The sequence below is a fragment of the Cygnus olor genome, chromosome 14 (assembly GCF_009769625.2).
Source record: "Cygnus olor isolate bCygOlo1 chromosome 14, bCygOlo1.pri.v2, whole genome shotgun sequence".
In the NCBI taxonomy this organism is placed as follows: Eukaryota; Metazoa; Chordata; class Aves; order Anseriformes; family Anatidae; genus Cygnus; species Cygnus olor.
Window position 1 is genome coordinate 2,457,645 of NC_049182.1, and position 15,274 is coordinate 2,472,918.

Below are 15,274 nucleotides of genomic sequence, written 5' to 3' on the forward strand. Positions count from 1 at the left end.
CAAAAACTTGAGAATGAGCTTTTTATGATGGTGCTAAAGACAGACATTGGCAACAGCTGAGCCTCGCCTCAAATCTTGATGCCACTGAAGCATCTTCAAAGCTTTTTTACTTTTTTCTATAGGTTAGTGCCTTTAGAAAAAAAGAAAAAAGAAAGAAAGAAAAAGAAAACACCTCTTTTTGGAAGTATTAAAGCAGAACCGTCCTTTGAGTTCAGCTCATTCAATTTCCTACTGCTATTTTTTTTCAGTTTCTATCTGGACATCCTGGATTTGTCAAGGAGATTTTCTCCTGTGAAGAACATGAAATAAAAACATCTCAGCTGTGGCTCTAGATAAATTGTATCATTGCACCAGGGATATGTACTGTACTTGGTAATTTTCTGATGGCTGCTCTGGCATTTTGATTAAAAAATTAGCACTGTAGCTCTGTAGTGCTATACAGTGTCAATAAAGTATGTGCTAAATGAACTGGGAACTGGTTGATGGACGATCTCAAAAAGCAGTTCTCACTGGGGAGCTCTCTAACAGGGCTGCTTCTAGCGGCACTGCACGGAGAGTCATCCACAGCCCGAATCTGTCCAACGTCTCCGTGAGGTCTGGAATGAGCACAGGCATCCCAGCTGACATTACGGACACCAGGCACTGATAAGAGAGGCCAGCAGAAGACAGGACTGATGCACTGGGCTTCCAGGGTTCGCTGGCAAGCTGGGCCCATGCACAATAATTAAAACCACATATACAGTTATATGACCACATGTCCAAGAGCAAGGAATGCAGGACACAACTGTAACGTGAAAACCAGATGATATAACTAACCCCTTAGCAGGGAGAAGTGCAAGAAAGTGACACACAACAGTGGCCAAGGACCAGCGTGATCCCTGCCTGGACAGGAGATGTCACCCTCAGCATCGACGTCGGTGGTACTCAACCTAAACGCACCACGAGCTGCCTGAAACAAATACATGAGCCAAGGTGTGGCAGTTGCAGCCTACACATCTGAGGCAGATGGCAGATACACTTCTTCTGACATATTGAGGACCATTTTTGGGCTTCAAAGCAATGAATGTGATAAACAAGTTGGGGAAGAGAAGATGAAGAGCGTGTAGATGGAGAAGCAATTCAAAGCATCCATGAGATGCCTGGAAGGGAAAACAGAACATACGCAGTAGTGTTTCTTAGATGAAGGAAGATTTCAGAAGATAAATATAGCTTTAGCAATTACTGATTACAATTTCCCTCATATTTAGTTTAAAAAAAAAAACAAAAAAAAAAACAGATTTTTGCTTCACGACTTTGCTTCATTTGCTTCCCAAATTCCTTGGAAAGACATTTACTGAAAAAAAATAAATAAAAGGAACTACAACGCAGAAAGTTTAGGTCTGATTTTCAGAAATCAGCTCTGCTTTTGCCAGAACAGAACAAAGCCATAGGAAAGCCCGCAATTCTACACTCTCTGCTAATTGAAAATGCAAATTATAATTTATAGATCCCTACCTACGTGATCTGAAGGTGCGTATGTCAGTCTGAAGGACTGCCAGTCATTTTATGATCTCACCGACATTTCTATTTGCTGTTCACTGACGTAGTTTTGTGTCTGCAAGCAACTGAGAACACTATTATTTGTGTATGTGAGATTGCTCCAGTGAACATTGCTGGTATGGATCAAATAATTTTTTGAGAAATGGTATTTGCCTGCTTTTATGCACCAGTGAGTCACTCATAAATACTTATAAATATTTAGATACTCTGCTCCTGCAAGAGTGTGTGCAGACATTTGATATGGTTTGTACTACATCACCTCAGAAGCACTACTCCACATTGCAAAGTCTTGCATTTGAAACCAAGATTAACAAATCAATGCGCCCTGAAGAGCATGTTAAAATCACCATTGTATTCCAGTGTTTTCTTTGCAATTCGTAGAGAATAGGTTTCCAATAACAACTTGTAATTAGTTCATTTTCTCTTATTCAGTCGTTATATATTAAGCCCATTGACATTTTCCAGATGGTATCTTTCAGAATAACAGGTATTTGAAAAACTACTAGAGTTCGGCAATTCACATTTGAGTGCACTGCTACCTGTGTGCAACCGAGACATACGTCTGCGTAGAAGGAAACAGCAAAACAGGCATCAGATCTCTCTGCATTTTCATGAAAGAAACTGGATAGCAATTCTTGACCAACAAACACAAAATCATTTCAACCACCTATCTTTGCCATTAATCCTATCAAAATTTTAACTCGGGACACTCTGTTAACTCAAATCCTAAAGTAAAAATATATAGACTAAGCAGACTACAAAACTGAACAGCAAACACATTTGGATGAATTAATCTGTGGTCTCGGCATGGAAACATTCCCCTTCTTGGGCCAGAGGCAAAACCATGTCCCTCTTTCCAATGGTAAACATGCATCCACGTGGAACGTATTTTTTCTTGATCTGAGCGCTCTTAGTGTTTTTCCCCAGGACCGTATTTTAGCTAAGGAAGCATTCTTGCTTAGATTAACTTTGTCTTTATTTTTAACACATTATTTTTTTTTCCTTTGAGATAAGCCTTTTACTTGGTTTAAAATGAAGCAAAAGCATTGAGAACACACAAAATGCTACAGAAAGACCCAACTCTTACAGCTGTTTTTGGAACCACAATCACTGCAGGACGCTGTGCTGGAGCCCAGTGATATATTTTAGACTTGGAGCTCAGAGCTGAAGGCTTTCACAATGAGGAGAGCTTTAAAAAGAAAAAGAAATGACCTTTTTTTTTTTCCTGAATGTTTCTGATATCAAGGAAAACAACAGGACTGAAAATCAAAGCAAAAAAGGTTTCTTCATTCAAAAATTACCTTCCCACTAAAATCGAGTGAGGATGAACTCACTTAGAGTCCCGAGCTAAGTGTCCTAGCAGTCAAAATATCATTTCCAGGTGCAACAGGACCATGTCTATCGCTAAAGTCAGGCATCTCACACTCCGCTTACGAGCAAGGCAAGGAGTTTGGTGCTTCTGAAGAAGATCTAAAAGTCCACAAAGACCCCTGAGAGCTCAAGTGCCTGCCTGCAGCTTAGCCCTGGGCTGGAACACTGGCGTCGGAGCACACACAGCCCCCAGTGCTGATTCCCATAGGTCCACGTTATGAAGTGGCTGCATCTCCCTACAACACAATGCTGCCGGTTCGGTCCTAATAAAGCCTAAAAAACCAGTGCAGGATCCCAGCTCGGCTGCAGAAACACAGTTACTAAATGATGCTGCAGTGACTTTAATGCCTGCTGGTGTTTCCCATCATCTCTGCTCAGCCACTCTGCATCTGCTACAGAAATCTAGCTAAACAGTTTAAAATTTCTGCTTTTTGCTTGATTTTTAACTTTTAGTTTAGTTTTTGCTATAAGAATGCGCTATTGAATTCATTATTCCAGAAAACACCCAAAAAGTTGCCTTTATGCGCAGCAACACAGCTGCACGTGACTCCCCAAGGCAGGCTGGAACCGCTTGCTTTGGCCAGCTGAAGGAAACCTCATTTCTTTCCCGAGCACTTCACATCACCTCTAACATTGCCTCAAACCGAAAGCAGAGGCCAGCGCTCCCCTGCCTGCTGAGGCGTGTTTGAAGTTTGGGTATCACATAGCTCACAGGAGAAACAAATCAATGCCGGTAAGCTAATGAATTATTTCCAACTTTGTACCAATATCTGCAGCAACATGAAAGAAAAATTACATAGCAAGGAGATTACAGCTGGAGAGGCTGAGCATGGTGCACAGAGTGTCAATATTTTAGGAGTGTGATTTGATCCTGTAGATAACTGTTGCTACAACATTGCTAAAGAGAAGACCTCAAGCAAAACATTTTATCTCACAATATAGTTGTCCGATATAATTAACCAAGCTTGACCAATCTGGCTGGAAGGTAGCAGCAACAAATGCCCAACCCTACGTGCCGCACCAACGGGTAGACCACGTCTGTAAAACACGCAAGTAAATGTTTCATCTGGAAATGGAATTTACGGATGCAATTTCAGCCGAACACCTGGGTTTCCAGTCGTACGTGGAATACATATATTATGGACATTTTTCCAAATGTGTGCATTCATTTTCCTCAAATGCAATTTATTTATATCTTTCCTTAAGATGAGATTTCTATCACGAATAGCAACGCTCCTGAATGTTTCCTTTGTGACTCCACCAGCTCCCTCGCCCCCGTGCCCCAGCAGCCCCCGGTTAGGCCCTGCTGCCCTTCCCCGTGGCAGAGCTCTGCAAGCATCGATCTCGGTGCTTGGGTGACGATTACAAAGCTCTATCGACGAGTAGTTTCCAGCGAAACGGAAATATCAGAAATATAGCCCGCAAAAATAAATCTGCTTTATGCTCTGCACTTCTGACGAGGCTCGGGAGGATGCCTGGAGTAGTCGGGAGCGAACGGCTCCTCTCACCGCGCAGTCTTATTGCCTGACGGGGAATAGAGCTATGGGAGGTTTTAGGACCTACGGGAGGTTTTAGGACCTGCGGGAGGTTTTAGGACCACTGCGCTAAGTCTGGAGCCAGGCTCACTGCTGCTTCTCTGCAGCACCGGCAATGATTTATCCAACAACCATGGCCAGCCCAGGCTCCCGATTCATTTCTTTGTTCAAATTCACCCATAGTGCATTTTTTGATAAATTTCAAGGACAGTTAAAAAAGGAAAACCTGAACTAAATGAGAATCAGGGAAGAACACAAACTTCTTGTAAAGAGTTTAACAGCACGATAATGGTCAATGTGAGAAAATTTAAGAGTGAGAAGAGCACATAGCTCCTGCAACCTCTTCTGCATTCTTTCCTGCACAAAATTCTCCTCTTCTAAACTCCATTTGTGTTTGTTAGATAATGACATATCCCATCGATAACAACATATCCCCCCTTCTTAGAGAAACGTCAGTTTTCTCTCTACACATAACGGATGCGCATAACTGGTTGGAAAATATCACGGGACTGAAAAATAGTGATTTAGTATTTTTCTTTCAAACTGTCTTTTTTTTTTTTTTTTTTTTTGGTCCAGACAGGACATCTAAGATCTCAAAATGTCACTGCAGAGCCACTGGAAAGTGTGTGATGCAGCACAAGAACTGCACTCTGAAAATGTGCAAGGCGACCTCGGCAAGCTGTGACTGCTTGGGGATATGGGAATTATCTTCCGTTATAATTTCTAATCTGACCCAGTGAAATACCCCTGATCTTCTACAAAACCTCAGTCAAAAACCTTTCTAAACCCAGCATGACCTACTGGAAACAGCTGCCACACGGTACAGCAAGGGTGCTTGCAAAAGGCCTTTTTTTATGCTTTCTGAAGTACAGTGAATTGTAAAGGCAGGCTGTCAGAAGTGGATGTTGGTCAGGTGAGTGCTCTAATTGGCAATGAGCTAGAATTTAAGGGGATTTTATCATAGGCTTAATAACTTATTAGCTAAACAATGTTGACAAGATAAAGCCATTTTGATGGAATGCATGCTTTCCCTCTCTTCGACATATTTGTGTTACAAATGGACCCGTCCACATCGATGATAATATAGATCTAGAAGATTACACTGATTTTATTTTTTTTTTTCAGCTAGGCTTTCACATCTGCCAACCTGCTACTTTCCCATTAGGGAAGACAACAGGAAAGCCAAAAGTGACATGCCTAATTCTAATGACCTCCAGTCAGGTACGGTTCCAGAAGTTATATCTAAAAATCACTCATCTGAGCATATTTAAAACAGGACTCAGCTGGGTGATGTGCTTGCCAATTTACTCGACTATCTCCATGCTGATTAATTAGATGCATACTCTGCATTAGTACTTAGGAAAACTAAGCTGCTTATTTATTACTCATTTATTGAATCTTTTTTGACAATAGAAAGGGAAGATAACAGACAAGTACACTTACTAGTACTCTCTCTGGTTTTGAAAATCTTGACATCATCATCTTAAAAATTAATTACTTTTCATTATGGCCCTAAGTCTTCTTATCTAATAAAATTTACTAATGAGAAATTAGAAGACACCTAAAGTTTGTTCTTTCCAGAGCTGCCAGAAGAATATTTGAACTGTCTCAGATGTTACTCATGCGTGATTAAGATGATTTGAAAAGCAATACTTTAATCCTGGGCTAATAGATATTTCTATTCATCCCCATACACGAAAGCAAATTCCTAAATATTGTATTCTTGGGATTCGTGGATAAAAGAACTTTCAGAAAAAAACAGAAGAAAGACGATGCATTAGATAGGGTTTGGAGGAGGGCTACTACTTCTGTCCATATTCTGAAGCTGTGCATTAAGATGCATATACAATTGGTTAGCATGATTAGAAATTATAATTAAAAATAGCGTCTATTAGAAGTAGTACTTGTAATGGTGAAACCAGGTATTGAAAAAAGTAAGAGACTGGATTTTTCTCATCCACACGGTTTTCATGCCTTTACAGCTGATTAACATGGCTGGGGATCCAACTCACCCTTTGGACCTGCTCGGATAGAGGATGTTGTGAAAGAAAGCAACAGAGAGACACGGAGTGAGAAATTGCAATTTTGTGGCTCTTTAAGTTACAGAAAGGCCATGAGTCTCTTTAAAATGAAATGCAACGTCCAAAGTATCACAAGAATGACAAATTGGAAAGCTCTTTACATTATCAAGGTCATCTTCAAACCTTTCAAACGCTGCAACGCTACACCGGAGCACGGTATGCTGAAACACACGTAACAGAGTTTTCGAGAGGATAAATTAGATTGAGACTTTCTAATGTCACTGAATTCTTGTAGTTAGGTTCCTCGGCTTGCTGAGCAGCAATCCCCACAGCCTGCTGCTGGCGTGCAAAAATGAGTGACTTGGGTGACTTTCAAGCAACAAAAGGATTACCCTAACGGGCAACAAATATGAAAAATGTGTGGTATATTGTACTTCTAAACTACTGTCGCAAGCTAAAGTCTGGCTTATAATGAAGCACAAAGTTAATACACATATTTTAAAGATGTTTTTCCTAGATAGTGTAATCAAGTAAAAGAAAAAAATACACTTTTATCAGACATCAAAGTTCACTTGCAGAGTCTGCAAAATTTCTAAAGTTACAAGCAATGCACTTTGCTTTTAAATTAAGAGCTGATGACCATTAACTGCTCTGGGTAAAAACATGGATTCTAGGAACTGAAAATGAAGTCCAATTTTCAGCTTCTTTTTATATACAAAATCCGTTTGGTAGACATTCATTCCACCTTTTTTTGTTACAATATTTTTGCAGTTTATTGATTGCTGTCTCTGTTCATTGGCTAATATTTTGCACCTGTCTTATTTTCATTGCCTACTTAAAATTCACTGAACCAAAAACACACACAGATGACTACTCCTGGAGTTTAGTTACGAGTTGCTGTGACTTTGAGAACCCATTGATCCAAATATGCTCCCAAATAACTGCATGTCAGGCCTTCATAGTTGGGTTAATTCACTTCATAGCCTTCTTAATGTATGAGGTTTTATGTTTTACTGTATATCTGCTGGTTTGAGTATGCCGTGTTGAATTAAATGCATATGCGGTTCAAACAGGTCCAAGGTGACAACTGGGGCTAATTTTAAAGCACTTTACACATTATTATCCGAAGTTTTTTTTTTTTTTCTTAATGAAAAGCCAGAAGCCAAGAAAACAGAAACCATTCTCTTTAGAAAAGAGGATATTCAGCAAAAATAGAGGTTGTGCATTAGCATCACAGCTTGCCAAAAAGCACCAACGAGGAACGTGCTGGTGTGGTGCACGTGGGATTCCTGCACACACTGAGCTGCCTCCACTGAGCATGAACCAGTGCAGGGTGCTCTGGTTTAGAAAATGAAATTAAGAGGTACTGAAATTAATTTGTCTTTAAAATGTCATACACAGAGTTTTGAGAACCCAACTTAAATGGTAATGAGCTTACTATCAGCCTTTTGCCCACACCAAACAGTTCAATGGTTGAATCCTGTTTCCATTTAAAGAGCATTAATAATACCTTTGATAAACCATGCACAAGTACTCTGTAGCTCACTAGTCTGATTGGTGCAAAACAAACAAAAACTACATGTTTTTTTCTTTCTTTTTAGTATTTCAAAGTGAAAAATGTCAATAAGATTTCACCTGCCATCCAGGTGAAGGAGACAATGTGGGACTTTTCCAGGGAAGAGGGAAGGACTTCAAGGAATGATTAATTTAAAGCACGAATGTAATGTTACGAAGATAAATGGGATAACACAAGCACTTATTGTTTAACACTGTTTAAGTAGCTCAGTGATCTAGGGATGTTTGCAAACGGTGCTGAGATATCTACTGAGATTGCACACGGTCCTTCACTTACTAACATGGAAACAAAACACAGAAAGATAATATTCAGTTAAATACCTTCCCCACAGCAAACTAACACACTACCACAAGACATTTGCAAGGTTTCAAGAAGAGAAAGAAGAAAGTAATTTCCCGAGTGTATTCTTTCCTCAGGATTAATTCAGAACCACATATTCAGGTCTACAGACCTAGCCTCTTCGCTGACATCCCTCCATTGCCACTGACAGGAAGCACAACAAAAACCACAAGATAAAAGTAAGTCCCACACACTTTTACCAACCTCCTAGTTCATGCACGTCCTTTGGAGCACAATAACCTTTAGAAACAAGCCTTTCAAAGTAATTTCCATGTCATTAAATACAAAAAGGGACTATTTTTGCTGACCACATCTGGGCAGACAACACTGCCACCACAGATATTCACATGCTTTCAATACCAAGGACAGACAAAAGCGTCAGGACTTACGGAAGGCTGTATAGAGCTCCTGCAGGGTTAAGCGCCCGTCATTGTTATAATCATCAAACCGGAGGAGGTCTTCTAGCGTACAATCCAATAAATCATCGTCCAGATCCTCCTTCTCCATGAGCTGTGGCAAAGAAAACATGAAATCTTCATGTGAAGTAAAGCTGCAGAGTGGGGGCCTGGCTCACCCAGCAGATTTTGCATTAAATGACCCATGGATACGTATCTCCCCTCAGAGGGAGGCTGAGACCTGCTCTTTCTTAGAGGATGGTAATAACTTGGGTCCCAACACCATAAAACCCTCCAACTTGGAGCTCTGACTTGGCACAAACTTGGCTTTGGCCGCCAGCTGCTGGCACTGGCTCACGAGTCCTCTGAAGGCCTCTAAGCATCAGAGGCTTTGGAAACCAGCCCTGTTCATAAGTCATCAGATTAGGACAAGGTTTATAGGGCAAAGAGAAAAAAGAAACTTAACAAGTGCTATTGAATATTCATACTGTCACCTCCCAACACAGTAATAACAGGCAACCAGTGGAAAGAAGTTACATATTTGCTTTGTGTCAGGATACACCTGCTAAGAGCCTCGTCCTGCAGCAGCACAGGAACACGTTTCCACTTTGCCAATGCACTGGAACATGAATATTTAACAGGGAAAAATGTGTATCTGATCTTCCTCTCTCCTCTGTAGGTAAGGACAAAATTGTATTCCTTGCCTTTAGGACTAGGACAGGCAAGAGTTGATGATATATTCAAAATAATGCGTTTTTTCAGCCCCTGACAGTTTGTTTCTTGTGCATTCTAAACATTTCATACATTCCACGTGAAAAATGAAGAGAGCTTTAAAAGTCATACATCCGAGTTAGCAAATTGCTAAACTCAGACCTAAGCATAATGAAAATGACGGCTTCTCTGAATTTATGGTGGAACATGAAGAAAACACCTGAAATATTGCATCTTCCATGCAGGAAGGCTTTTGCTGTAGTCCAGAGACTCTTATTTACTATTCTAGTCTTGGCCTATTATATTGAAGCAATTTAAAGTAATAATGCTAAAAAAATGACCCTTCACCTAGGCAGTAAAAATGTTCAATGAAAGTGAGATCAACCATAACTTCCAAGATCAATCTTCTAAAGATGAAAATTTCCCTTTGTCTACCTTTGTATTGAAAATTGATTAACTTTTCATAAGACTGACAAGTTTTTTTACTAGTCCTTTTGATTTAACATCGATGGACAAAAAAAAAAACACAAGACACTTCAGCTGCAACATATTCATTAGATTTTATGAATCTGACTTTAAAAGGCATTAAAAGTTTTAAATGGAAATAACATTCCCATTACCACCGCTGTTAATAGCCCTGCATACCAACGGCTGCAGGACTACGTGGGCATTTCACACTGCTGGGTCCTGAGGGAAATGGCTCAATAAGGTCTGTTGGCAGAAAGGAGGCAAACCAGGCTCTAAATAGAAGGAACGGACCATCTGCTGTCACCTTTTTGCTCAAAGAAATTATGTCATGGAAAATAAACAAATGAGCAAAGATCCTCACCATGTCTTGGTGCTAGAGGCTGCCCTGGTACCAGACTGTCCTTGCCGCGGGGGTTCTGCTTCCAGTTTCTCCCCTGGGACAAATCCCTCTGCACTGAGCCGCCTAAAGATCCCCTTTCAGGCTTTAAAAATGACTCAGTTTTTTTTTCTGCAGCAGTGCAGGTTACCTGCCTCAGGTTTTTCCTTGCAGACAAGGTTATGGTGCTCAAGAGACTATTTTTCTTTTAAATAAAACAAAGAAAATGCACGGCAGCAGCTCATCCAGCAGCCAGGGAAAATGAGATCACAGTGGCTCCCTCTGCACCACGTCCATTTTACCTGCCTCTATCCATGGGCAATAAAAGCCCCATCCTTGGAGGAACTTCAAAGTCGCAGAGAGGCTCAGATTAAAAGAGCCAACACAAATCACTCACAAATCTACCTGACAAGGCAAGACATTTTCTGTTGAGATGGTAACATGGAAAATTAAAAATCGCTCATTTCCTAAAAAAATCTCTTGGAAACTGAGTGAATAAACTGGTCAGGTAAGAGCACATGGAAATCATCTTGACATTAGAGGTAACGAGAAGAAACACAGAATGACATGCTGCATGCAAACTGTGAATATCGCCGGCACAAGGGCTCCAGAGCTGCCCGCAGACGAGTCCTGAGCCTGCTCTGGACCTGGCCACGCTCCAGCAGAAGGGCTCGAGATCAGTGCAGCTCAGCTCGGGATTAAGAGCTTCCACGGCTTGTCTGTGCTTTGCATTGCCTGGCATTATTTTGGCTTTTGAGAGGTGATTACACAGGCGTGAGCCATTGTGTACACACGGAAGACGTGCGGCTGAGACGGCTCCTAGCTGAGGGCTGGACTTGGTTTAGTCCATTAAATTGCAGCAGGCTACAGAGGTGCAAACACGTTTACTGATTCTGATGACATAGTTAGAAGAGAGGAATAAAAAGAAAAAAAGAAAAGTAGCCAAGGCCTACACTTGCTCTTGTGAGAGGGACCTGGGCTCCAAGCACATCTGCAAGTGAAGCCCGCAATAACTTTGCGGTAGACCTTGAATCGCTGAATTCTCCTCCTTTAAAATGCAGGTCGTTCTTTCTTCCTAATGGCAACGGCTTGCAGGCTGCCAAACCTCTATTTCCATGCAAGCTGAGTTTAATATCCTGACAGAATAAGTTTCTTGTAAAAAGGGGAAAAAATTGGAGAGTAGAACAGACACTTAGATGTAGCTATGCAAAAGCTGGCTTTGAATTCAGATAGAAGTGTTTTCTTACACCTACCATGTCTTTATAAAAAATCACTGAATACAGATGAAGTATTGTATATATTCATAGCTCAGATCTAAGGGAATTTACGCTGACACTTTGCATTGTGCAGACAGGATTGTGCATCATGTCAACAGCATCAGGATTAAAATTCAGTGCAAACTGTTCTCGGAGAGAAGCGGGCTTACTTCTGCCCTGCTTGCTCACAGCTCGCATCTGCATGCTGGAGCTGCAGCGCACTTCACGTTTGCTGCGAGGAGCAGGTGCAGGTGGGATGCTCCTGCAGAGGGTGAAGGGCTGCCCTGCGACCTGGAGCAGGTCCTTGTTTCCAAATGACTCTGGAAAGGTGCTTGCTTCTCATGGAAGACAATTAAGTGGTAAATACATTCAGGTAATAACATTCTCATTGGGGATTTTTTTTCCTGATTTTGAGGTTGGTGGTTTTTAACTGAGCCAAGCTGATGGACTTCCCATTTAAACTGCCATTCATCAACCCTGATCTTCCCATGGCTCCTCCAAGTTTTGTCATGTCCAGTGCTACCAAGACTGACCCAACAACCTGCAGGCGACCACACGCAGCTTCACACCCATTGCTTCTCCTCAAGAAAACATTCACGTGGGGTGCATCGGAGCACTCAGGTGGGCAGTGAACACAAGCTCACGCCGTGTCCCGCTGCCCTGGCTGCCCATGCCCGCAGTTTGCACGAGAGCTGTGTGCTCAGGCCAAGCTCACAGTGCGGTCTGAAGAAGCTGAAGCCAGGGGACAGGACAGGTCCTGAGCTGCTGCCTTGTGTGTTGAGGCATAGAAGCAGTGAGAAACCAACAGAACGCAGAACCAAGATGCCAATATGCGTATTTTCCCACTTCTGGCATTGTGCTTTTTCTCTTATTTATAGGACTCTTTTCTCATGTTTTCGCATGAAAAAAAAGTAAAGTTGAGGACACACAGTGATCGGTTCAAGTGCTTGTGCTGGTTCACTAACAATTAGATGAATTCCAACAGCACAGCAGGCCCATGATTAGAAATAACAGTCTCTTCAAGCTCTCACCTTTTCAAATGTTATTAGGATCAGCTAATCGACATTTCAGTGTCTGCCTTGGCATCCTGGGAAAATAAACCTGTTAAAAACGTTCTGAAGACACTGTCATGTTACTACATGCTAACACACAGCCCAGAAGGCAAGAAGAAGAAGGAAGGGATTTCTTCCTAACTTACATCCAAAAATCCAAATTAATTCTTGCCAAGCCAGCTACCTGGAAATACTTCAGAAGATGACTGTTAGCAGTGAGGATTATTATCTATTTTCAGGAGCCAGGATGGGGCTGGAAAGCTGCCATGTTTTTGTTTGTAGAGGAGCTTTAAGTGTTTGAGACACCACCATCTCCCCAGAGATGTGCAAAGACTCGCAGGCTGCAGCAGGTTTTCCTCCCCTACCTGCTGCTGGACAGACAGATACAAATGGCCGCTCTCACAAGAGCTCCTCTGCGCTACACTCAATTCACATTTTGAATGAAAAACACAATCCGCTTCATAACTCTGTTTTCATTGAACAACAAACCCACCTGAGCCAGCTCGGAGCTGCTGAGATGCCTGTCACCGTTTACATCCAAGTGCTTGAACAGATCTTCAACTAAGAAGCGCTTCTGGGCTGCTCTGTCCGCGGCCAGGCTGCTCGGGGGGCTCCGGCGACGAGCCTGCAGGTCGAGGAGGATGCTTTTGAGCCGGCTGTAGTTCGCCATTGTACACGTGTCACCTAAAAGATAAGACTGCGTTATAGGACCGCATACATTCACCTTCATCTTTTTAAAGAACTGAACTTCTAAAGGGAAAAATAAGACACGGTCAAAGACAGGCTGTCTGCATATATGGCACCGCTCAGATCTGTGATTTAGCAGCTCCTGTAGTCATCACCTTTTGTAATAGCTGACAGTTTTTCTAAATCCTGCTGTCAGAGAAGCTCTCCAGCATGTTACCTTCCAGGTTATAAGGCTTTGGTTACAGACGTCCATATTTGGCTTTGAAATCCCCACCCATATTACATCTGCTCTGCGTTTTTCTAAAGATTAAATAAATTAATCTATTCTGTGATTAAAAAGTAAATAAAATAAAAATACAAAATTCTGAGAAGCAAATGGCACACAAGTGTAACCCCATGCAAAATATGGGACCAACCTATGAAAACCAGGATTTGGGGTTAATGAGGCACAAAACCCATAGCGACACTAAATACTTCATCTCACTCTCAAGGTTTAAGAAGAGGAATTCTCAAACCCAGCACAAGGTGGTAAGCTGGCCGGAGGGAGGACAGCAAGGAGTGCAGAGCTGCAGGGAGCCCCAGCAGCTGGGCTGTCACCGCTGCCTGCAGCACCACAAAGCGCACACGCTGCCCCGCTGCAGGCTGACATAAATGCCTTCCTCAGCCTCTGACCAGGGAAAATATCATTATTGGTGAAAAGCCCTCAAGTCACTCACTCTGAAGTGACACCAGCTTGGCTGGAGGAATCAGACTGAACCTTTGTGACCCTGAAAGCCGCTCCTGCTGTGCTTGCGGCCGCCAGCTCTTCGGTGGCTCTTATCTGGGGAATGCCTCACTCTGATTTACAGGCCTCCTCCTAGAGAAGAAACATATCCACGTGCCTGACATGGTGTAAGATGTGGCTGCCCTTTTCTGCTCAACTGCTGTCTAGCAAAGCTCAGCAGAAGGAAGCACGGGCACTTTCTGGTGCAATTGTTTTAGTGTAAACCACACCAGCTAGTGCCTGGCAGGATCCTGGCGGACTCTGGGACCTAGGAGCAGCACCCCCACGGTCCAGCTGCCCCCGTGCTGTGCTGGCAACAGCTATCACCCACCAACAGTGCCCACACATCCACTGCTCCCGCTAGATGCCCTTTTCTCCGGGCGCTTACTCTCTGCAGTGGTGCTTTCGAAACAACTTTTACATTTAAACTCCCATCTCTGACCCTGTTGGATTAAATCTGAGGGATCTCTCCTCGGTTTAAGGGACAATGCTCTTGAAGATCAGTTCCCCAAAGACTTCAAACGTTATTCCTCTGAAAAATAACAGCAGACCGTGACACTAATTGCTACTTTTCCTGTCCTTTCATTGCTGAGCTGCATCATTTTTGGTCCTCTGGTCCCGCTCCAACTGAAACCCAATTAAAATTCCAGGTGGGAGGCATTTCTCTGACTGCAAACCCATCCACTGTCAAGATTTTTTGCGCCTTTCCTATTTTGTGCTCACGACTTCAAAACCACCGTGACTGGAGAAGGTGAGGGAGGTCACAGGGGCTGGGCACGCATGCCCCGCTCGGGTCAGTGCCCCACTGCTACGAGCAGCAGCTGAGCCCAGGCTCATTTTCCATCCTGAGCTCAGGCCCTTCTAGCGCAGAGAGCTCCTCGCTGCTCAGGGATATGAGCAGCCCCAATTCTTTTCCTTCTCTCTTAAACAACCTCTAAGGAGCTTTTGGTTCCAGGAACGTGGGACCAGTCTCACCTCATGGAAAAAAATGAGGTTACTCGGCTACCCCAGCTGCTATTAGTCTTGTTTATTAGTTCTGTTCCCTCCCCGCCCCCAACACCAGGCCATTTGATGGCTACTCTGAAAGTAGCACGAAGAAATTTCGTTCTTCCAATCACGTTTTATTTAAGAGAAAAATTGATTGCTTCTTCCCGTGTAATGATGCAATTTTGCAATCCTGTCATA

At 42.6% G+C, this 15,274-nt stretch overlaps 1 protein-coding gene across 4 annotated transcripts in view; it reads right to left on the bottom strand.

Moving 5' to 3' along the window:
* FSTL4 (follistatin like 4) overlaps window positions 1-15,274 on the bottom strand; it is a 214,995-nt gene that overhangs the window by 90,433 nt on the left and 109,288 nt on the right. For all 4 annotated transcript variants that reach the window (XM_040573989.1, XM_040573987.1, XM_040573986.1 and 1 more), the window contains exons 5-6: window positions 13,133-13,323; window positions 8,771-8,891 (exon numbers count right to left, since the gene is read on the bottom strand). In XM_040573989.1, coding sequence (XP_040429923.1) covers window positions 8,771-8,891; window positions 13,133-13,323 — 312 coding nt within the window. The remainder of the gene's footprint in view (window positions 1-8,770; window positions 8,892-13,132; window positions 13,324-15,274) is intronic.